This window comes from Saimiri boliviensis, chromosome 5 (genome assembly GCF_048565385.1).
Source record: "Saimiri boliviensis isolate mSaiBol1 chromosome 5, mSaiBol1.pri, whole genome shotgun sequence".
Lineage (NCBI taxonomy): Eukaryota > Metazoa > Chordata > Mammalia > Primates > Cebidae > Saimiri > Saimiri boliviensis.
Window position 1 is genome coordinate 115,922,698 of NC_133453.1, and position 24,392 is coordinate 115,947,089.

Genomic DNA, 24,392 nt, shown 5'->3' on the forward strand with positions numbered 1-24,392 from the left:
TTGTCCATTTCATCTAGGTTATCCAGTTTGTCGGCATACAAATGTTCATAGCATTCTCATAATCCTTGTTTAATTAGATTGGTAATAATAGAACTGTTACTGTCTCCACTTTCATTTCTGATTTCAGTTGTGTCTTCTCTCATTTTTACTATGTCTAACTAAAGCTTTAACAATTTGTTGATTTATTCAAAAAACCGATCTTGTTTTGTTGATTCTCTCTATTGTTTTCTATTCTTTCATCTCCACTGTAACCCTCATTATTTCATCCCTCCTGGTAGCTTTCAGCACAGTTTTCTCTTCTTTTCCTATTGTTTCAAACTATAAAGTTAGGTTATTAATTTGAAAATTTTGTTGTTTTTAAATATAAGCATTTACAGCTATACATTTCCCTGTGAGTAATTCTAATTTTTCTTGTGATTTCTTCTTTGACCACTGGTTGATTTTAAAGTGTTTTAAAATCCACATATTTTTACATTTTCCAGTTTTTCTTCTATTATTGATTTTAGCTTCATTCATTGTGGTCAGAAAATATATCATTTCAGTATTTAAAAAGAATTTTAAGAGACAGGATCTTACTCTGTCACCCAGGCTGGAGTGCAGTGGCACAATCACAGCTCACTGCAGCCTCCAACTCCTCGGCTCAAGCAACCCTTCTACCACCTCAGTCTTCCCAAGTAGCTGGGACTACATGCATGAATGCCTGGCTTGATTTCAATACTTTTAAATTTATTGAGATCTGTTTTGTTGCCTGTCTTGGTCCGTTTGAATCGCTGTGACAAAGGACCATAGACTGGGTGGATTTTACGCCCAGAAATTTATTTCTCACAGTTCTGGAGGCTAGAAATCTGAGCTCTGGGTACCAGCAAGTTTGGATTCTGGTCATATAAGTTGCAAACTGACTGCCAACTTCTCATTGTGGTCTCACGTGACGGAAAGAGGGCCAGCTAGCTCTCTGGTCCCTTCCTATAAGGACACTTAATCCTATTTATGTGGGCTTCACCTTCATGACCTAATTACCTCCCAAAGGCCTCACCTCCCAATATCATCACACTGAGATTAAGCTTTCAGCATATGAATTTGAGGGGAACATTCAGTCAACTGCATAGCCTAATACATGGTTTACCCTGGACTAAGAATGGTGCACTAAGAATGTGTATTCTGCTGCTATTCAATGGAATGCTCTGTATATGTCTGTTAGGTCCTATTGGTCTATTTTGCTGTTCACATCCTCTATTTCCTTATTGCTAATTTGTCTAGATATTCTATTATTGAAAGTAGAATTTTCCTATTGCTATTCTATCCAGTTATTCTATCTATTACTGAAAGTACTGAAGTCTCCAATTATTATTGTAGAATTTTTCACCCCCTATTACTCTGTTAACGTTGCTTCATATATTTGGGTGACCTCTTGTTTGGTATACATGTGTTTATAATTGTTATACTAATACATTCTTGATGAATGGACCATTTTATTAATATATAATGTCTTTGTCTCTTGTAACAATTTGCATTTAAAGTCTTTTTTTTTTTTTCTTCCTGGCATTAGTATAGCCACCCCTGCTCTCTTTTGGTTATAAGTTTCATGAAATATCTTTTCCATCATTTCAATTTCAATCTATTTGTGTTTTTGAATCTAAAGTGACTCCTGCAGACAGTATATAGTTAAATCATTCTTTTATACATTCTGCCAATCTTTTCACTGGAAAGTTTAAGCTCTTTAATTATCGATAAGGAAGAACTTAATTCTGCCATTTTGCCATTTGGTTTTGTTATATCTTATACTTTTTCTGTTCTTCATTGCCTCCATTGCTGCCTTCTTTTATGTTTGGTTGACTATTTGTTTGAACCATGTGATTATCTTCTCATTTCCTTTTTTGCATAATTTTTATATATTTTCTTTGTGATTAGCATGGGTATTACATTTAGCATCCTCAATTTATGACAGTCTATTCTGATACCAACTTAACTTTAATAGCATACAAAAACTTGGTGCCTAGACAGCTCCGTTCTGCCCTCCTTGATGATGCTGTTGTCACCATAATTAACATGTTTATATATTCTATGCTCAATATTGATTTATAATTATTTTTACACATTTAAATCCTGCAGGAAATAAAAAGTGGAATTACAAATGGAAGTTATAATAATATCTATTTTTATATTTGCCCATGTATTTACCTTTACTGGAGATCTTTATTTCTTCATATTAAGCTACTATCTGGCATCTTTTCTTCCTGTCCCTCAGTTTTATTAGGGTATAATTAACATATAAAAATTGTATATGTTCACAGTGCACAATGTGATGTTTTAATATAGCATCTTTTCCTTTTAACTTGCAGGACTCCCTTTAGCATTTCTTGTAGGGCAAGGCTAGTCATAACAAACTCCTTCTAATTTTGTCTGGAAATATCTTAACTTCTTCCTCATTTTTGAAGGACAGCTTTGATGGATATAGAATTCTTGAATGACAGTTTTGTTTTTTTTTCTTTCAGCCCTTCAAATGTTGTACTGCTTTCTCTGGCCTCCATAGTTTCTGATGAGAAATCGGCCATAAATCTTATTCACACGTTAATGATGAGTCACTTCTCTCTCCCTGCATCAAAGACTCTCTATTTGTCTTTTGCTTTTGGCAATTTGATTAAATCTGATATGGTCTTATTGAGTCTATCCTACTCCAGTTTAAGTTTCACGGGTTTGTTGGTTTGTCTTTCTTTCATTAAATTTGGGGCATTATGGCCATTATTTCCTCAAATATTATTTGACTCTTTCTCTCTCTCCTCTTTCTAGAATTCCTATTTGCTTTTTTCTTTTTTCAAAAAGACTAGTCAAGCACAGTAGTGAGAAGGAGAGAAAGAGTGGGACCAAGATTTCAATCTGTGACTGACAGAGGGCAATCATTTGAGATGAATCAGTACCTTCAGGCCAGCCAGGAACTCCTCGTATGTTGGTCTGCTTGATGTTGTTCCATGGGTCCCTTAGAATTTGTTCACTTTTCTTCATTCTTTTTTCTTCCTGTTCCTCAGACTCGATAAATTTCAACTGTCCTATCTTCAAGTTCACGGATTCTTTCATCTGTTCAAATCGCTATTAAAGCCCTCTAGTGAATTTTCATTCAATTACTGCACTTTGTCAGCTCCAGCATTTGTTTGGTTCTTTTTTATTGTTTCCACCTCTTTACTGATATTTTTATTTTGTATATATATTTGTTCTGGTTTCCTTTAGTCTTTTGTCCATGTCTCTAGCTCTTTCTTAAATAGCTCTTTGAGCATATTTAATAAAGTCTAGAATTTCTGGTCTAGCCTTCCTCAGGGATGATTTCTGTTGTATATTTACTGCCTTTGAATGTGCCATACTTTTTGTATGTCTTGTGATTTTTTTTTGTTGAAAACTGGACATCTGAATATTATAATGTATGAACTCTGGATATGAAATTTTCCCCTTTCCTCACCTTTCCTCAGGTTTTTCTGTTTTTTGTTTTTTGTTTTTTGTTTTTAATTGGTGAAGGATCCATTTGTTTAGTGACTTGCTCAAACTATTATTGCAAAGAATGCAGTAATTCTTGTTGGGTGTGGTCACTTGTGTTCAGCTAGTGTTTTGACAGATTTCTTTCAATGCCAGGAGCTAAAACAAACAAAAAGTATCTCTCCCAGGCCTTGCAAATTCACTGTGTCCTAGGTCCCTCATTTAACACATTGGAATTTTCTTTGTACTATGGCATGCACTATGTCTATGAATCAGCCCCAGGTGAAAGTTTAGGTCTTTTCTAAGCATGAGTCTTGCCCTGGGCATATGGTGGCTTTCTAAATTCCCCAGTATAAATGCTTTGAATGTCCTAATTTCCCAAAGAAATTTCCCCCAGTTTTGACACAGGCAGTCTATTGTATGTTTCAACTATTATCTTTGGCTCCAGGTTCTTGAAGCTTGTTAGTTCTGCTTGAAAGATTTTTGAGTGATGCTCCCAGCTCTTCTGGCCTGAATTCCAAGTTAGGTAAAACAGAGCTGAGCACCTTACGTCAGTCCCTCAGGTAAGTTGTGTCATTCAAGGAATGTGTTATTTATTCTAAGTTGTCAAATGCATTGGCAGAAAGGGTTCATAGCACTCCCTATCCTTATAAGGTCTGTTGATTCTGTAGTGACATCACCTCTCTTATTCCTAATGTTAGTAATTTGTGACTTCTCCCTTCTTTTTTTTTTTTTTTTTTTTTTTTCCCTGATTTAGCTCATGAGAGGCTTATTGATTTTATTGGTCTCAAAGAACCATCTTTGGCTTTTATTTTCTCTATAACTTTTGTTTTCTTTTTCACTGATTTCTGCTCTTTAGTGTGTCCTTATATCTGCTTTTCAAAGTTTATCCATGTTGTACCACTTATCAGTACTCCATTCCTTTCTATGGCTGAATAATAGTCCATTGCACAGATACATCAGATTTTCCTTATCCATTTACTGAATGATGGACATGTGGGCTATTTTTACCTTTTAACTATTGTTAATACGGCTGCTATGAACTCAAGTTTATTTTTCGTGCTTGATCCTATTTTACAGACCTCAGTATCCTCATCTGCTTCCAAGCCTATCCTCTATGCCACTTTACCATGACTGTCCTCCCTTCACAAGGCACCAGGCTTCAATATGGCCTGATCATCACCCCTGTGACCCCAAATCCCTACATAACCTGTGTCTACATGTGGATCAGGGAAGGGCTGCCTCCTCTGATGGAGTGGAAATTTGGTGTGTCACACTAAGGCCATCCAGGAAATAACTGATCAAAGAGGAGCCTTTTTAAGCTACATAAATCTTTTGCTTTATGGCCTACTAAGCAATGTGACAACAGAGTGAGAATTCCACACACTTCTGTGAGCAGCTATTTTGACCCTTTTGGACTCAAATTCCATAAAATCTGTTTTTCAGAGCTGTTTCCATTTTTCCAATTCCAAATCTTCACTTCAGGCTCTCTCAAGCCCCCACCAAATGGCAGTGGGCTCCTCATACAGCCGGTGTCTTCACTCTTGATTTGCCCCATGGTGCCCAGTTTTACCCAGTCCTGTTTTTGTGCTATCAGTGCAAATGTCAACAAAATGAAGGAAAAATATATTTGATATGCCAATAAATCTGACCTCCCAGAACCCCGTTTCCCTGGACTAAACTCTGGAAATTAGACTGAAGCATCTCAAAGCCAGTGACAGGATTGTTGTCTCAAAATCTTAGCATGTCTTGGAAGCCTCTTCCATTTTGTGCTCCAGGCATCTCACTTATTTTACCCTAGACCTGAACCTGCACAGGAGAGGAAGTCAGAGAATACTGTGAAACCGTGTGCACATAATCTTACACTAAGCTGCAAAGCAGGTTATCTCTGAGTGGGTTCTATGGAGGCAGGACTTTCTACAGGGTCCCAGAAGTTGAGAGGTGTGACTGCAGGCAGTTTTCAGTTGATGGGAAGCATCAAGGCAGAGGTGAAAGAGCCCAGGACAAGAGCAGTAGACCATACTTGAAAAAAGACGGACGAAGAGTTCCAAGGCTAGCCCAAATTAACCAGACCTGTCCAAAAAGCTATGCACACGCTTCTGGCCTTGCCCGAGATAGACCATGGCAGATCCAGGTTCCTATCCTGACTGTGACAAGCACCATCCATGTTGCCCTAGACAAGCAGCTTATCAAATGTCCCCACCTCCCCAGGCTTAGGTTACTCATATATGTTTTCATGACAGCCATTCAGGCTGTGGCCACTGAAAGAGCCTACGTATCATAGTAGGCACGGTGCTGACACTCCAGCTACAGGAGGGGCTGGCACAGTGCTTCTCCAGGACAGCTCAGAAGCAGGAAGGAAGAATAGTTCAGGGGCCTGGTGCAGTGCATGGGTTGGCCAGGGTTTCCCAAAGTGTGGTAAGCCAACCCCTGGGGATGTTTGAGATGGTTTTATGTGATATACAGATGAGACATTTTTCATTTTAGTACTTGTTTTTAAATGCATGTTAGAAAAAATACAAATAGCCCATTAAAAGCTGCAATTTGCATTTTAGGATGAGGGTATGTGAAAGCAAGTTGATAAAATATAAAAATATGAACATTAAATAATTGACACACATGTGACAAAAATTTTGTGACAGTGGTGAATAGAGTGACAAGTGGTCTTGGCTGTGCCCTGGACATTCCTGTTTTTTGTGTGTGTGTTGAAAGTCCCATGTCCCAGAAACCCTCTCAGTCCAGGGGAAACCGGATGATTGGCCACTTATGTGTGAATGCCTGATGTTTGAGAAATGCTGAATTCAGGCATTAGTGTCAAACAGACCTGTTCAAATCCTGGTCCGACACCTTCTAGCAGCAAGATTTGCTGGCTCTTTGTAAGAACCTAAAATGTTGTGATTGAAGAGTACCAGATGGGGAAACCTAAGTTCCCAGTAGGGGACAAAGAGGAACACAGTGAGTGCCTAATCAATTCAGCATTCATTTGACAAATATGTGAGCATCAACTGCATGTCAGACAGTGTGCTGGGTGCCCAGATGCTGCAATAAATGAGCTTATATGACTGAGAAAGACAGTTAAACAAGTAACGATTGCAAAGGGGACAGGCTAATATTGGGGTGCTCAGAGGAATGTTTGGGGAAGTGACCTGTGACCTGACCCCAAAACAAGGACCCTTGAGGTAATACCTTGTAGAACCAAGTTCTTGGCAGAATGAGGGAAGGCCCAGTTATGAGGGAGAGCTGTAGAACATGCCGTGGAAACCATAGAGAGTCTGGATTCTGTTTTCAGGGCAATAGGAAGCTGCTGAGGGAGTTCGAGCAGAGGAGGATCATGACGTATTTCTGGCCATAAACTGGAAAATGGATTGCACTGATTGAGTGCAGGAAGATCAATGGGAAGGTAACTGCATTAGCTCAAGCCTAATGCTGACTTGGCTCAAGGGATGTAGCTGCAGAAATAAGGAGGTATTTCAGAGACAGTCTCAGTGGGATTTGAAGACTGATCAGACAGGGGAGGAGAAACAGAAGAATCAAGGTCAGTTCAGACAGTTCACTGAGATCAGGCCACTGAGAAGCAGCAGTTTTGGCAGGTGGGAGGGAGAAGGGCTTTGGCAAGACTTTTAAGTTTGGTTTAAGATATACTGAGTCTAAGGTGCTTTTGTGAAATCCAGATGGAACTAGGGATAGGAATCCAGGCAGGTATCTGGGTAACAGGGATTTAGGGGGCACTGGCACATGGATGAATCTGAAGCTTGGGAATGAGAGCAGGCAGGACGGAGAAAGAGGGCCCCTAGCTTTGATGGAATGGGCAGAAGAGGGAAAGTTGGACAAAGGAGACCAAGTAGTGGTCAGACTGGCAGAATAACAGGAAAAGTTGGCGTTAAACCACATGGAGGATACTATATTACTTTACCAAATAGTCAGTGCCCTGCCCTGTGCCCACCTTTTGAACTCAGACACACCCAAGTGATTTGTTCTGGCCAGTAAAGTGCAAGCAACTTGATGTGTGTCACTTCTGGGCAAAAATGTGACAAGCCCAAGTGTAGCTCCTTGTTTCTGAGATCATACAAACATGTCAAGTCCCTTGGCTTGGGTCTCTAGGTGGCTTTGAGGCAGAAAGGGCTTGTCACTTGCAATGGGAATGTAACGTGAGAAATGAACTTCGTGGGAAGCAGAGCTGGCTCTGTGGATGTCGCACTCAGAAGGGCCCTGTGTTTGGTTTAATGCTCTGCTGTCCCCATCTTGAAATCCTCAGTAACTTTTTAACAGGGCTCTGCATTTTCATTTTGCAGTAAGCCCTGCAAATTATGTTGTTGGCCCTTGTAAGCCACTAAGATTTTCTAGGTCATGACTGCAGTCTAATCTACCCTATCCTAACCCACAAACCAAGAAAAGAGGGGCAGTTGAAAAGAGGACATGGAGGGCTGTCATGAGGTCAGGCCAAGAAAGCCTGAACACAGTGCCTGTACTCAGACAGAGGGTAATTCATTCAGGAAGTGTGGCTGTGAAGGAGAGAATGTGGAGGACACCAGAGGGAGCAGTGAGACAGACAGAGAGCTTTCTATTACCTGTGTCAAAGTGGGAAACATTTGGAAAGCTTTCGGTTTTATAGTGAAATGGTGTTTAGGGAAGCATAGCATAAAGATACAGGAGATAGGAAAAAGTCCACAGAGTAAGTCCCCTTAGAAGGGAGATAGCCAGGGACCCAGGGCACGAGTTGTTGAATGAGCACGTTATGTCCATTTGAACAGGAGGGAGGAGGAAATGAGGGTGCAGACGCAGGAAGGGCTGGTGAGAGTGCTCCCGCCTGATGCTTTCTGCTTTCGTCTGCAAGGTAGACATGAGGTCATTTGCTTAGAGTGTGAGGGGTCATTGAGGAGGGACAGAGTGGAGACTCTGAGACAGCTGCCATAGAACCCTGGAGTATAAACAGACCAGGCAACTGAGTCCCGGAGGTGAGGTGGACCCAGGTTGTGACCAGGAATCCGCTCTTGTGGGTGCTTTCCCTCCTGCAGATGAAACCAGACCCTCGGAAATGGTGGCTGGATCTTTCCAGTGATTCACCAGATGAGTGGGAAGAATGCAAAGAAATCTTCATTTCTTTGGCCAAGAACAGATCACCACCACCATAAATAATGGCAAGAGCTCAAACCTGAAACATTTGTTGACACTTTTATATGCACTCTGCAGTATTAACTCATTTACCTTCTCACACTGTGAGGAAGCACTGGAATCATCCCCATTTTACAAGGATAAGGCAGAGGGACTGGTAGAGAGGGTTCCAATAGTATGTACTATCTCGTAATTCAGTACTCATTCATATAAAACGGCTGGCAAAAAATTAGTGTTGTATGCTTTAATCTTTTAGCCTGAGAAGGCTTCACTGAACGTGCATTTCTTGAGCATCTATTACTCACCAAAGCTAAGAGGAGTTGCCAGCTGCTCCAGAGGGCTGCCGCCTCCTCTGTGCACTCTATCCCAACAGCTCCTTGGCCTGACATTCCCATCATTAGTCCATGGAGCAGGGCTTCCAATTCGAGAATCCCTGGGGGATCAATGAGCACATGATTTTTTTTTTTTTTTTTTTTTTTGAGTCAGGGTCTTACTCCATTGCCCAGGCAACAGTGCAGTGGATTACAGTTCACTGCAGCCTTGCCCTCCTGGACTCAAGTGATCCTCCTGCCTCAGCCTCCTGAGTAGCTGAAACTACAGGTGCTCGCCACCATGCCTGGCTAATTTTTGTATTTTTTGTAGAGATAGGGTTTCACCATGTTGCCCAGACTGGTCTCAAACTCCTGGGCTCAAGTAATCCACCCACCTTGGCCTTCCAAAGTGCTGGGATTACAGGTGTGAGCCACCACACATGGCCAAAGCACATGAAATTGCATGCAAAGCTGTCATGCTTCTGTATTTGCAAGAGTTCCTAACCTGGAACAAGAGTAAGGATTAGCAGCAAACCAAGTGAGAGTTTCCAGGGAGACGGTGCAGCTTTTCCGTGGATACCTATGAATTCACTAGCTAGACGGTACTCTGAGCTCTTGAGGGGACAGCACAAGGTAAAGGGAAAGATCATTCCAAAGTAAAGGGTATCAGCTACAACCCAGGCAAAAGGCAAGGCTATTTCAGGCCCTCGGGAAACCTGAAGGATGGCACGAGCCGCCTCCAGACCCACGTTATGCTTTTCTTTTCCTTTGGGAAGGCACCGCTTGGAGCCATGAGGGTTTGAACAGATAAACTTCCCCTGTGGAAATTCTGGATGCAGGTTGGAAGGGCCTTGGGGACATGGCAGATTCAGACTTCTTGTTGCAAGTCTAGTTTAGGGAGCTGAAACAAGCAGTGCTCAAGGAAAACCACCCAAAGGAGAGCAGTGAGAGTGTCCTGGAAGCTCAAAGACTTGAATTTCCATCCCTACCCATGTGACCTAGGGCACGTTCCTGTCCCTCTCTTGACCTGTTTCCTTATCTACACACTGAGGGGCTGGAACTGGTAATCTTGAAAATCAATTTCTATCCTAACATGATTTGCTAGCCTGAGAGCAGGTGCTGACTGTTATCCTTGCCTGGTGCACTTCAAGTGTGGTCACACCAGCCTGGGCTGCAGAGGGCTTCCTGCTGTGGGGGAGGGGCTGCTCTACCTCTGCTCTGGTCTCTCCTCAGGATGGAGCCTGGGAATCTAAGCACAATGGGATGAACATCTGCTGGACAAGGATAGGGACAGAGACAGATCACTCTGACTCACCACCCTGCCACCAAACTAATGGCGAGTCCTTTTTCTTGGACCTGACAGAGCCACTAACCTTAGTGACTTGAGAGCTGCACTCCCTCAGCCCCTCCAGGCTTTTCTTGGTGCTGGCCACAAAAGCCCACACTGGGTGACATGCTGGGTTTATTCTGTGGTGGTTTTGGTAGTCCAACATCCATTCCCCTTCCTCCTGGGGAACCACAGCCTGGCCAGGTGCCCTCTAAGGCAGTGCCTATGGAGACGCCATCCACACTTCCTCCACCTCCACCTTCTTGTCAGTACTTACCTTTCCAATGAGTTGTTTTCACTACTTATTGGTGGTTTTCATTACTTACTGCCAAAAAATTCCTTTTAGAAGAGCTCTAGGTGATTGAATCTGGGTTCCAGCCCCTTTCTATACATCTCCAAAGAGCAGAGAAAAGCTCCTTAGTTTTCAGGGCCCACCTGGGCCTCTCTCCCAGGCAGAAGACAGAGGAGGGGAGAGGGAAAGAGAAGACTTCCAATTTTTCTCAGAAGCCTTGCCCACACCCATAAGGTGTGGTATGACTCTGTCCAGCAGAAGTCCTGAAACCAACCCAGGTGGCCCTGTTGCTCACTGGATGGTGCAGTGTAAACCTAGAGAAGGCTGGGGGCTGGTGGGAACCAAGGGAAGGAGAAGTCAACACCGGCCTACTCTCTACTACACACTGTGACACATACTTCATGTGCCATTTCAGACAAAAAAACTGAGGCCCGGCCGGGCACGGTGGCTCAAGCCTGTAATCCCAGCACTTTGGGAGGCCAAGGCGGGTGGATCACAAGGTCGAGAGATCGAGACCAACCAGGTCAACATGGTGAAACCCCATCTCTACTAAAAATACAAGAAATTAGCTGGGCGTGGTGGTGCGTGCCTGTAATCCCAGCTACTCAGGAGGCTGAGGCAGGAGAATTGCCTGAACCCAGGAGGCGGAGGTTGCGGTGAGCTGAGATCGCGCCATTGCACTCCAGCCTGGGTAACAAGAGCGAAACTCTGTCTCAAAAAAAAAAAAAAAAAAAAAAAAAAAAAAAAAAAAAAAAAAAAAAAAAAAAAAACTGAGGCCCAAGTTTCTGAAATAGCCTGCTCAAGGTCTCATGGGTAGTAAGTAGTAGAGCCCAGATCTGATGCCCAAAGTTGTGTTTCTACTGCACCACACTGCTCCTTGGAATGACCACTGTGTCTTCCAGGATATGCTGGGGAAGACCAATGAGGTTTTTAACCTCTGAAAATGCCCCTACTCCCAAATTTACACCAAAATAAACTCTAAAAACGGTGCTGCTGCTTCTACACACTCCCTCAGGTTTGTACTAACAGTGGCTCTGGTCTAACAATTCTGTTGAGATCAGCATGTAGGAATCACAGTTCCAAGAAACGGAAACAGCTGATAAAAACATGAATGTCTCACACATTTTATTTGAATGAAGTGTTACATCTAGACTTCTCATTTCAGTGTACAAATAGCTCAGTGCAGTGTTTCTAATACAAGTCATATAAAACTGGAACACACTAAATGAATAGTGCACTTGATAGAAAAATAAATTACACTTTCAACGCTACTGCAGTTTTACACATATAAAAGGTAAACACAAAATAGTTAGTGAGGCCTTCATAACCACCTATCATATCCAGATAAGGAGATACAAAGGGCAAAGAGATCTGTGCTATAAAAAAAACTCTCTGTGAAAAGGATAAATCCTGACAAGTGATTGAAAGATCATCTCAAGTAATGTGGTGACACAGGGACTTACAGATCCTATCTTTTAGAATTGGGACGGAATCCCAGCACTACCAATGTGTTAACATAGCCGAGTTCAGCTCAGGGCAAATTTCTATAATTCAAACAAATTTTCTCATCCTGATGGCTAATATACAGGAAAAGTTCCCAACTATCTTCTGATCACTCAAGAACTAGTGTTTAAATTTTTGAGAGGATAAAAAAGACAAATAATATAGAAATGTGTACTTTTCAGTCTGCAGATGACCCCAGATTTCCAAGCAACTACATGACCATGGGCATGATTAATTAAAAATTGGTGGGAACTCAGAAAGACTCAGAGCGGAGACACCCACAACAGCACCTTGTTCAGCTGCCACATGTGTAAATAAGGATGCAACGTCCAGAAGTGCTGGCTGCCTTCTAGTGACAGGTAATGCTCAGAACCTATCTGAATACCTGCCTGCCTCCCACTTCACGCAGCCACTCTACTGCTCTACAAAGCTTCTTATCAGAGGTCAGCAGCGGCTTTGTAAAGGAAACTCCGCAGGAACACAGCTGTGCTGGAGCTGCTGCTGTGCTGTGCCAGCAGAGCTGAGTGGTACAGTATTTACCATCTGTGGTCTTTTAGAGAATAAGACTGCTGACTCCTCTCAATGACAAGACAAAAACTCTGCTTCTCGAGACTCTTACTTGGAAAAATAGCAAAGATTTTCCTCTCTGTGACTGACAAATAATTCCACTAGCCAGATTTCTGAAGGAGTAACAGAACTTTCATTTTGGGGCTTAGCTAAGAGAGGAGGTACAAGTTTTAGCCAGAAGTGAGAAGCATAAGAGAACAAGCAGTCCAGATCCAAGAACCCAAGAATAATGCAGGGCTTTCACCTTTCAATGTCCGTAGGATATCTGTGACTGTACAACGGCAAAGGCTAGAGACAAATGTTAGGAGACTATAAGAAATAGTTTTAAACTTTTTTTCTTAAAAGATGTGTAAGTGTTAAGGAAATAAGCACACAGGGAACGGAATCATTCCTCTGTTTAGCAGTGTCTCCTGAAGAGCAGGAATGAAATGATCATGACCTCCTGTATGTCCAAAGGTGATGCAATTGACATGTCACAAATTTGGTCTCACTGATTAACTTACAAGATCTCAGGCAAAGTCTAGAGCAGACAACTGAAGCCTTCACTTCTTATTTTAAACCACCCTATCAACTCCCGCTTCCCCCACCAGGGCTAGGAAATGGGCTGAGTTGAGGTTCCTCTCCTGTCTGCACCCAGGGAGGCAGCACTATCTGTACCCTCTACCCCAACTGTGCTCTGAGCAGTGCACACAGCAAACTGTCAGGAGTGCTCCTGGCTGCCCCTCCTCCGACCTCAGCCCAATGTCACCAGCCTGCTTCTCACCATCATCTCCAATCTCTCTCTTTGCCAGCATCCTTGATGGGATCACACATGCTTCTCTCTTCTCAAGAGACGGATATCTCCCCTTCCCTACCTGCCACATTCACAGACCTCCTAAGCCCTGCCTCTCCCCACCACACTGTTCTCAGGGGAGCAGAACAGGAAGAGCTGTTAAGCAGCTCTGGGCATGGCAGCAGCAGCAGCTACGACAGGAAACCAGTACTTGACAGGCATCTAATCTGTCAGAGCCAATTCAGCATTCAAGTATTAACTTCCGTGTTTACCATTTTATGTCAGGGCATAAGACAAAATCTCCTCTTGGCTTGAGATTCAAGTGAATTTTAACAAAGTCCCTACCAATATTCTAACTGTCAAGAATATGGGTATGCAAAGACATAAAGGTCACAGAATATGTCCAACTACCTAATTCCTAAATTTTAGGAAGTTTAAAATAAGGATGTTGTGTGGTTAGCAGCACAACCATAACCCTGCAGGAAATCTAAGTTGTCAAGACACTGAAAACTTGATGCCCATTCCATCATGTCCTGAGTCAAGCCCTTAGTTCTAGGTATCCCTTACAGCTTTGAGAAAATATGTCCTATAGTTGAGAACTGGCAAGAGCCCCACTAATGAAACTTAGAAGCTTAGCATAATGGCTAAGGGGAAGTGGCCAGCAAGAAGTGTTGACTTTCCTTCTGCAAAAATGTTTTGTGCAAAAGTGGGTTCCAATCACTACAGCTCCCTGGGAAACAGAGCAAGATTAAAATTCCTGAGCTTTCCAGTCGGACACTAGTGGGTTTGCCTAGGCACACCATTATGTTACAAGGAGCCCAGGAAAGTCCAAATCATGAAGTTTTAAAGATCATAAGACTGGATGTTCTTTCATGATAAGCAGTACAAATTTGTGCTGAATTATTTACATATTGCAGGACAGAAAACTAGAAAGCAAATTCCAGAAGGTATAGCTTAACATCAGTTCTCCATAACCAGGGATTAACAACGACTTTACCAATATGGTTTCCACATCATCCTTATTCCCCATGGCAACTGAGGTTTACCTGTTCATTCAAAAATTATAAAGCTAAATAGTGTTATTTCTGGGCATCAGAATTATAGATGGACATTGCTATACTTTAATTTTTCTGATGAGTGTATGTTATTTTAACATCCAGAATTTCTTTGTACAGGCCAAAAGGGATGGGGAAATTCTAGAGCTCTCTTTTAAATTAACAGAATTCCTTTGCAATGCAAGCTCTTTTAGTATGCTGTGTAGAGTTTCATACATGGTAAGTATTTAAGAAACAACACCCCATCACCCCTGTTCCTATTCCCTATTTTGGTTCTGGTGAATTTGTTGTAATTTTTTTTCCAGTTTGAAAGCTCTAAATTTGTTCAGTTTATACTGAAAGTAAATGAAATCTATGTCCAAATAGGTTCCAATGTGGAGTACTGCTGTGCTGTGTCTTCATTACCTGAGCCTACAGGGGTCTGCATTCCCTACCTGGCTCAGGGAAGAGGGTAGATGCCTGGGGTAAATGCCCCAGGGTCTCTTCAACAGTAACCTACCCCGATTCCAGGTTGAAAAGTTACAGAATCGTGTGTGGTGCATATGAGTGCTTCCTGTGGAAAGGCAGGTTGAAAAGATACAACAAGATTTTATTTGATTTCTCTGCAGTTCTTCTCAGGGTTTATCTTGATGTGAACTTGAAATATTAAGATAGCCAACACAATAAAAAATCAAAACAATGGAAGACATTTAAAAACTCTCTATATTCTAAACTAAACTTCTCTTTAGTGTTATAATTTTTTTTTTTTAAAGTTGGCCCTAAGTCTGCCTTTATAGTGTCCACATTAATTTCCTAAATTCTTTATTTCTAGGTATGTTAGGGAAAAGTGCAATTTCTCTAACAGGCAGTCAGATCAAAGATCCTCACCGTGATACTACATGGAAATAGCTTTCAAAAGGCTGTTGACTACCAGAGGCAGCCTTGTTATAAAGTCATTATGAACAATTAGAACCGCTAGGTGGAGCCAAGAGTTTGAAGGAAACCCCAGAAAAAGAAATTCCCTTGTTTTGGGAATTCATAACTTTTATAAAAGTACAGAAAGTTAAAGATCAAACACCCTCATTTGGGCAGCTATCAGCTATCCAGTGTAATTAAACCCTTCCAGTTGGACGGAAAATACAGCTGTCTTTTTTACGGAGTCGAAGTCAAATCTACATAGAGTCTTTCTTTACCTACAAGTAATGGACAAGCTCCTGAATCCAACATATTCTAGCTGAAATGGATCCCAGGATGGAATGCTGGAGAGAACTGGGTATTCCAGCTATGGGCCCTTAGAGCTCAGTGGTCAGTAAACACTTCTGCTTCAGGACAGCTTCTTCTGCCAGAGTGGGAGCAGAGCTGAAAGGAAGAGAGAATGGGTTATTCAATGGAATCCCTGGGGTTTGGGAGAGGACATTCATGTCTCTATTAGTGCCTCATAGAGCATTTTGAGGGGAGAGCAGATTACAGACCCAAATCAATAAAGCCTAACCTGGCAATGAGATATTCCACAGAAAGGAAATTTCTGGATAAGCACTGCTTATTTCATTTTGAAATAAAATATAAAGATAGCACAATTTCCCCTTCTTCTTTAACAAATATGCCAAACACATATTCAACCATTTCTTAATGAGTCAGGGTTAGAGTAAGTGTCAAGAATAGCACTGTGCTGAGTACAAGGGCAACCCCCTCAGGAGAAACCAAGGGCAGCAGGTTGTTGTTCTCTGCTGCTTTTTCTCCCTTTCTGTTTATTTTTTGTGAGACGGGGTCTTGCTCTGTTGCCCAGGCTGGAGTACAGCAGCGTGATCACAGCTCACCGCAGCCTTGACAGCCCAGGCTCAAACGATCCTTCCATCTCAACCTCCCAAAAGTGGCCGAGACTACAGGCCTGTGCCACTAAGCCCAGCTAATTTTTGTTATTTTTTTTAATTTTATTTTTTTTTGTAGAGACGGGGTTTCACCATATTGCCCAGGCTGGTCTCGAACTCCTGGACTCAAGCCACCTGCACTCCTCAGCTTCCCAAAGTGCTGGGATTACATGGGTGAGCCACTGTGCCCAGCCCTGTTTTTCTTCACATATTACTAGATGGCTGTGTTTGTGTTCCTACACCAGTTACTCTATTTTGTTAGAGCTCTGTGAAAAATAAAAAGCCATGGGCTCTGCATGAGAGCTCATAAGTTTCCATAATCAGTGAACTGTGTGAGTTTAGATGCAAGGACATAATGATATCTAATTTGGTTTCAAAAAAACTTAAAACAGTCTGGGCAAGGGTGGCTCACGTCTGTAATCCCAGCACTTAGGGAGATGGGAGAATTGACTGAGACCCGGAGTTCGGGACCAGTCTGGGCAACAAAGTGAGACTACGTATTTACAAAAAACAAAAATATGGGGGCCAGGTGTGGTGGCTCACACCTATAATCCCCCAGCACTTTGGGAGGCCAAGGAGGGAGAATCACTTGAACCCTGAAGTGGAGGTTGCAGTGAGCTAAGATCATGCCACTACACTCCAGCCTGGGCCATAGAGTGAGACCCTGTCTCTAAATAAATAAATAGTGAGACCCCATCTCGAAATACATACATACATACATACATACATACATACATACATACATATATATGCACACCAGGTGAGGTGGTATGTGCCTGTAGTCCCAGCTACTCAGGAGGCTGAGGCAGGAGAATCACTCGAACCCGAGAGGCAGAGGTGGCAGTGAGCCGACATCACACCACTGCACTCTAGCCTGGGCCACAGAGTGAGACCCTGTCTCTAAATAAATAAATAGAGAGACCCCATCTTGAAATACATACATACATACATACATACATACATACATATATATGCGCACCAGGTGAGGTGGTATGTGCCTGTAGTCCCACCTACTCAGGAAGCTGATGCAGGAAGGTTGTTTGAGCCCAAGAGTTGGAGGTTGCAGTGAGCTATGATCATAACACTGCACTCCAGCCCAGGTGATGGGGAGAGATACTGACTCTAAAACAATTTTTTAAAATGTAAAACGATATCAAAGTTCATAATAAAAAGGGCATAATTTAAAATGTCAAAAGTGCTAACAAGATTTATAAATGAAACAGCAGTCACCCGTACCACCACTCTCTATTCCTACTTCAAGGGACAAACACTTTCAACTGGTTCTTTTCCTGGTATTTTCCTTCATTTCTCTGTATCCCTGGTTCTCAAAGTGTGGTCTCCAGAATTTGTGAGAATTCAACTTCTTAGACCCCACCCCAGATATACTGAATCAGACTATGAGGGTGGGGCCCAGTAGCCAATGTTTAAATAAACCTGGCTCCAGAGATTCTGCCTCACAACTCCCCAGGGTTCTAACTGTTCTGGGTGATGTGTTTGTTTACACGATTTTCTTCTATGGACTATGAAGGCTTACCTTTCTTCCATCCTGTTCCCAGCCCCACAATCCTGCCTTCTTATCTTTTCAGCACAGCTATACAACCAATTTTGATCATGTTAAAATTCAGTGTTTGTTGTAATTATTAAATATTTTCACAACTATCAGTGTATTGTATTTCGTATTTTATACAACTTTAATTTTCCCTGGACTGACTAGCTGCCTTATTTTTGTTGTCGTTGTGATGGCTTAGTGGGTTTATTTTGTTGTTGTTTTTAGAATCGAGGCCTCGACATGTTGCCTATGCTGGTCTTGAACTTTGTCTTAAGCAATCTTCTTGCCTCAGCTTCCTGAGTACTTACTCAGTTTTCTATACTAATCTCTCATCTATCCCTAACCTCTCTGGTAAACCATGGATCTCCTCTCAGTGCATTCAGACATGTAATATGATTAAAAACTGGAGGGCTGGGAAGCCTATTTGTATTTTTTCTTCCTGCAACTCTATATTCTCCTTTTCGAATCTGGACAGGATCCTTTCTAGACCCATTGGGCAGCTACCATCTCAGAACTTCCCTTCACCTTTCCCTGGGTAAATCTCTGCACCTCTCTACTGCTTCCTGGGTCCCATGGCTTCTTTTTTGGATAAAAAAGAGAAATGTATCTTCCACTTTAGATGGAATAAATCTTCCAGTAGCTTCCTGAGGAAGGCTACATGAAAAGTATATATTTTAGGGAAACCGTATGTCTAAAAATGTATTGTAATCTCACACTTCACTGATAGTTTTTCTGGGAAAACTCTAGGTGAGAAATTAGAATTCCAGAATTCAGAAAGCACACTGCTCCATTATCTCCAGCTGTCAGTAAAGTCTGCTACCATTCTAATTACCAATCCTTTGTATGTACTCTGTTTTTTCCCTTTGCAGGAGACTTACATCGTCTCTTAACTTTGACCTCCTAAAGATTCATGATGCCCCTTGCTGCAGTCTATTTTCATTCTCTTTGGTGGGTACTCAGTAAACCCCTTTAATCTAGAAACTCAAGTCCTCTGTTCTAACAGCTCTTGATTCCTTTGATAATTTCCTCCTTCCACCAACTCTGTTCTTTCTAGATCTCGTCTGATTCATATATTAGACTTCCTAGACCAATCCTTCCATTTACTTTTCTCTCCCAGTTTTCTTTTTTTTATTCTACTTTTTGGGAGATTGTCTCAATTTTACCTTTCACATACTCTTCGGATTTTACTTTTAATATGGTTAATAATTTCTAAAAATGCTTCCTTGTGTTTTCTTAAGTTTCCTGTTGTTGTTGCATGGATACAGCATCTTCTCTCTAAATGTATACACTATCATTTTGTGAAGTTTCCTTTTGTTATTCACATTGCCTTTTTTTCCTACTTCTGTTTGTCAACATTTGCATTGCCTTTATTTCCTTGTTTTTCAGTTTACCTGTGTTGGTCTTTCCTCACATATCTGACAATAATTAGCTCTTTTGTATTTAAGAGAAAAGCTCTGGAATGTGTTTGGGACCTGCGTACATATGAGCAAAACTCATCAACGAATGGGCTCCCTCGTGATTATTTGGCAGATTCCAGGCAATTCCATCACAGGATCCACAAATGTATGTGTCGGCCTTTTCTCTTTGGTTGGCTGATGTCTCCAGAGAGTAAGCCTCTTACTTTTTCAACTCAGACATTTATACTTAGTTAACAGCATTTCCGAAACTGAGAAAAGAAGGAATGTTGGAAATTTCACCCTTCAGTCTATGGACTTTCAGTTCGTCTTCCTGTATTTATTCTGGAGCCTTACTCCAAGTGGAAATTTCCAGATCCAGAGCCTCTCTGGCCTGGCTCGTCCCGAGGGAAAACTTCCAAATTATGCTAGAATGGGCAAGGGTGGTGGGATGGCAGACAGGCGAAATGGCAGACAGGTGAAATGGGCATAAAAACTTTCAACCAATCCCCATATTCTCAGTCCCACCTAGTACCCTATCTTTACAAGTATCTGGCACCTCCAATTCCATTGCCTTTTCAGGTTCTGCATTGTGAACTTGCTTCCTTTTTCTGTTTCTACTCCCTTCCCTGTTCAGGCTTAGCTTTTACGGTACTCCACTCTGCTAAACTGGTTACCACTTATCATTCAGCTACTTCCCAAAACTTGCAGAGATCTCTTAACTGCTGATGTCTCCTCTCCTTTTCTTTGTCCTCATGATTTGATGTCTTTGAAACACAGCATCACACAGAGAACACTCTGAAGTAAATCTAATTCTGTGGAAATGGGACCCAGTCATCACTGTAAAATATTACTATTAATATCCATATATTAAAGCGCATAAGGCATGAGTTTACAGCTTGACAAGTTTTTGCAAATTGGACACACCTGTTATCAGCATGTAGAATATGAAACAGAACACTACCAGCACTCCCAAAGCCTCTTTTGGGCTATCTTCCAGTCACTAGCCGCATCAAGGGTAACCATTATAGAGCTGTGCTTTTGTTTGAACTTGATTTTGCTTATCCTTATTACAGTGGAGAAACTCTAAGACGACCCCAAAGATCTCCATCTCCAGCTGTTCACTCTGGCTCTTGAGTGTGGAAGGGACTTGTGACTTGCTTTAACCACCAACAGAATACAGCAAAGATAAAAGGATGTCATTTCTGTAATTAGACTACACAAGACTGTGATTTCTGTCTTTCTAGCTGACTCCACTGCTTTCTCAGTTTTATGCTGGAATAAAGTAAGCAACTACTTTGGAGAGGCCTACATGGTAAGCACTGAGAAAAGCTTCTTGCCAACCACCAGCTAGGAACTGAGTTCCTTAGTCTAGCAGATCTTCAGATCCTGACTCCTGCCAAGCGCAATGGTTGGTGTCCTTTCTTCCATTGAGCCTTCAGATGAAAACCTGGCGTGTGCCATTATTTGACCGTAGCCTGTCAGAGACCCTGAAGCAGAGAACCCAGCTCAGCTATGTCCAGACTCCTGAGCCACAGAAAATTAGATAAACATGTATTGTTTGAAGCTGCTATGTTTGTGGTAAGCTGTTGCACAGAAATAGAGAATTAATACAATTATGTTTATGTGATTCATCTATACTGCTATATTTTAGTTGTAGTTATTAATTTTCCCCGCTCTTTTCCAATATTTATCTAGTTGACTGCTAATGTGCAGTTGGAAAGTTTTTGGTTTGGACTATTATGAATATAGCTGCTATAAAAATTCTTGTACATGTCTTTTGATGGACATATATTCATATTTCCATTGGGTATGTACATACAAATAGAATCACTGATTCACTGAATATGTTCAGCTATTTTTTTTTTTTTTTGAGACGGAGTTTCGCTCTTGTTACCCAGGCTGGAGTGCAATGGCGCGATCTCGGCTCACCGCAACCTCCGCCTCCTGGGTTCAGGCAATTCTCCTGCCTCAGCCTCCTGAGTAGCTGGGATTACAGGCACGCGCCACCATGCCCAGCTAATTTTTTGTATTTTTAGTAGAGACGGGGTTTCACCATGTTGACCGGGATGGTCTCGATCTCTTGACCTCGTGATCCACCTGCCTCGGCCTCCCAAAGTGCTGGGATTACAGGCTGAGCCACCGCGCCCGGCTGAATATGTTCAGCTTTAGTCAATATTGCCAAACCTATTTCCAATGTGATTACTCCAATTTACAGAATTTCAGTTGCTCCATATCTGCACCAATACTTGGTACTATGCATCTTTCATTTTAGCCATTCTGGTGATATGTAGCACTGTCACATGGCAGTTTGAATTTGCATTCCACAAGGACTAATCAAGTTGCACATTGTCTAGAATGCTTACTGGCCATTTGAATATCTTTTTGTGAACTACCTATTCAAGTTTTTCACCCATTTTTCTATTAAGCTGTCTTTATCTTACTGTTTGGAGGAGCTCTTTATAAATTCTAGATATGAGCAGGTCCTTTGTGACACAGATAAGACCGGGGTTGGGAAGGAAGAAGAGGAGGAGTGAGACAGGAAAAGAATGAGCAAAACAGTGACAGGGAGGGAGAGAGAGACAGAGGGATGGGGAACAAATGTTTTCTCCTATTCTGTGGCTTCCCTTTCCGTAACATCTTGAAATTATAATCTTTAGATGAACAAAATTTCTTGATATAACACAAGTGATTTTTTTCCTGTAGGACTAAAGGTCCTTGTGAGCTGTTTCAAAAATCTTTGCCTATTCTAAGGTCACAAGTAAGTTCACTCATCTGTAAGTTTATTATCTGATGTTTCATATTTAGATCTGCAATCCAACCGGAATGGATTTTTGCAAATGGTACGGAGTTGGATCAAGATTAATTTTTTCCCACCGGGACAACTAATCTGTCCAGATGATTTACTAAAAGACCACTTTCTCCTCATAGCATTGCACCATCACTTTTTTCATAAATCAGATAACTACTACATATGAGTTTCTTTCTAGACTCTATTCTGTTCTACTGATTTATTTGTAGTTTTTGGTCTCTTTAAGCCCTTTATGACTCCTTTGCATGAGTTCTAGGAAGAAACAGAGATAAACTCTGCTTTCATCTGTAATTTTTAATTTGGAAGTACTTAAGAACTCACATTTTATTGTGTAAATTCAATTATAAAGCATTACCATTGGGTTCTTTGTATGCAGCTCTATTCTTACAGTGGTAATTACTAGGCATATAAATGCTTAGAAAAATAATCCATTACATTTGTATAAAGTGCTCTTTTACTAGATGTAAGCCTCCCAAATGCAGGTCTCTCAGCTGTCTTGTTCACTGCTATCTTCAGTGTCAGATATAGTCAATGTCTGGTACATCACAGACATTCAATAACTGTTTGCTGAGTGAATAATGTACTACTTTAAACACTGTGGAGACTAGAACAATTTTAAATTAAACTGATTCTTTCAAATTAATGATCTCTAATAATTCCCCCCACCTTTCTCTCTTTAATTAGGCAAGCATGTATTTCAGCTGACCCACATTTTCAACACCAGGAGGATATATGAAATGGCAGATATAATCAGAGAAAAGGTCTGAGGTAGGAGTGAAGGCAATTCTAAATCTTTTGCAAAACAGGTGCAGTTATGGTTCTAGCAATCAAAAGCTGAAGAACGAGCTGCTGAACCAAAAGCTCTAGATTTGGAGTCTAGTTTCTGTTTGTAGTAAGTAATGCATTGAAATGAGCTCACAACAGGGGTGAGTAAAAGCCATCTCAGGACCCTCACCTTGGGAGTATCCTACCTCACCTTTACACTGCACCTCTTCACCTATGTTGACAGGCACTACTGTTCATCATATTACAATAGGCATAATCACAATAGTAAAGCATCAAAGGAAACAATACAAATTGACTTTAAAACAAATATTAAAATTTAAAGATAAGCCTGTTAATATCTTTACCTAGCGAAGACTTGATAAAGAATCCCTAATACAATCTACTTCATAATTTTGTAGAAAATTGCTATTGACAAGAAAAAGCCACTACACTAAATAACAAACAGAAAAAAGACTTATCCAATTTCAACAAAGTTCAATTAAGGAAGAATTGACATTGCTGCTTTAGAGAAAGTTTTATCATTTTTTCCCTCCTAATAGATGCCTAAGAACTGCAACTGAGAAATCATTTTCTCACCTGGTCACAGCATCTACCAAGAATGGCGCTGGGGGAGAGATCAGTGAGATTCCATCTTTACTACCATGGCCCTCCTTTCCCGCCAAGGGTGTTTCATGTCCTGCAAGTCCATTAGACATGGCACCACTCTGCTGTGGGAGATACACAACACATCTAAATACAGAGGCAACAATACCTGCCCAGTCAGCACTTCAGCTCCAAATCAAGCTTCACTAATGACTATGAGAGTAAGGAAGATGGTTTTGATAATTATGATTGTTCTGTTTTGTTAACTATCCTTCATCTCAGATTTTTACTTTGTTTCTGCCAGCATCCTGACAAACATTTATAACCAGAAAGGGTAAGCCACTAGCTTGAAGCCATTAAGTTCAGTTAATAAGGGTTTGATAACAACCCTCATGTTTTTAAGGAAAAACAGAGAACCTAGTAATCCTTTAGGCCTTACCCTGAGAGGGTAACCAGAAGAAAAATCACAAATAACATGAACTTACCGGAATAATCCATCGGGGTGTGATCATGGACGTGGAAGATACCTAAAATAATTTTATGTATGTAATTACTTCTTGGAAAGACTGACTTATTTTCATACTTACAATACTCGTATCTATTATGAAATCCATTGTAGGAGGGCAATTCTTAATTCTTAGTGGTGGTCCTTGAGCTGACATGGACTTCTAAATCCAAGACCCTTTTCTATTGTACAACACAGATGTTATCCCTCACCCCTTAAGAAAGTGTCATAATTTTGAAAATCACTTATCTAAAAATTCACCATTCAAGAATCTATTGTACTTTCAGTTTACTTAATAGGACTGCCCCAACCCCACATCCAGTATTCAGTTTAACATTTTATTTTCTGAAATTTCAGTTAATTACAAATAATCATAGCCTTCTCGGTAGCAGCCTGAACAATGGATTGTGACTAATTCAAATAAACAACACAAAGAAAGTACACAGAAAATTAATCTGTTCAGATACAGATCATTCTCTAATTATCATGTATGCATGGAGAAAGCGGCAATAAAAA

The 24,392-nt window shown here is 41.2% G+C and overlaps 1 protein-coding gene across 4 annotated transcripts in view; it reads right to left on the reverse strand.

The window, feature by feature from the left end:
• Window positions 1–11,604: 11,604 nt before the first annotated feature.
• EPB41L5 (erythrocyte membrane protein band 4.1 like 5) overlaps window positions 11,605–24,392 on the reverse strand; it is a 135,345-nt gene continuing 122,557 nt past the window's right edge. For all 4 annotated transcript variants that reach the window (XM_039479952.2, XM_074399848.1, XM_074399847.1 and 1 more), the window contains 3 exons: window positions 23,857–23,898; window positions 23,366–23,496; window positions 11,605–15,739 (listed from right to left, as the gene is read on the reverse strand). In XM_039479952.2, coding sequence (XP_039335886.1) covers window positions 15,673–15,739; window positions 23,366–23,496; window positions 23,857–23,898 — 240 coding nt within the window. In that variant the 3' untranslated portion in view covers window positions 11,605–15,672. The remainder of the gene's footprint in view (window positions 15,740–23,365; window positions 23,497–23,856; window positions 23,899–24,392) is intronic.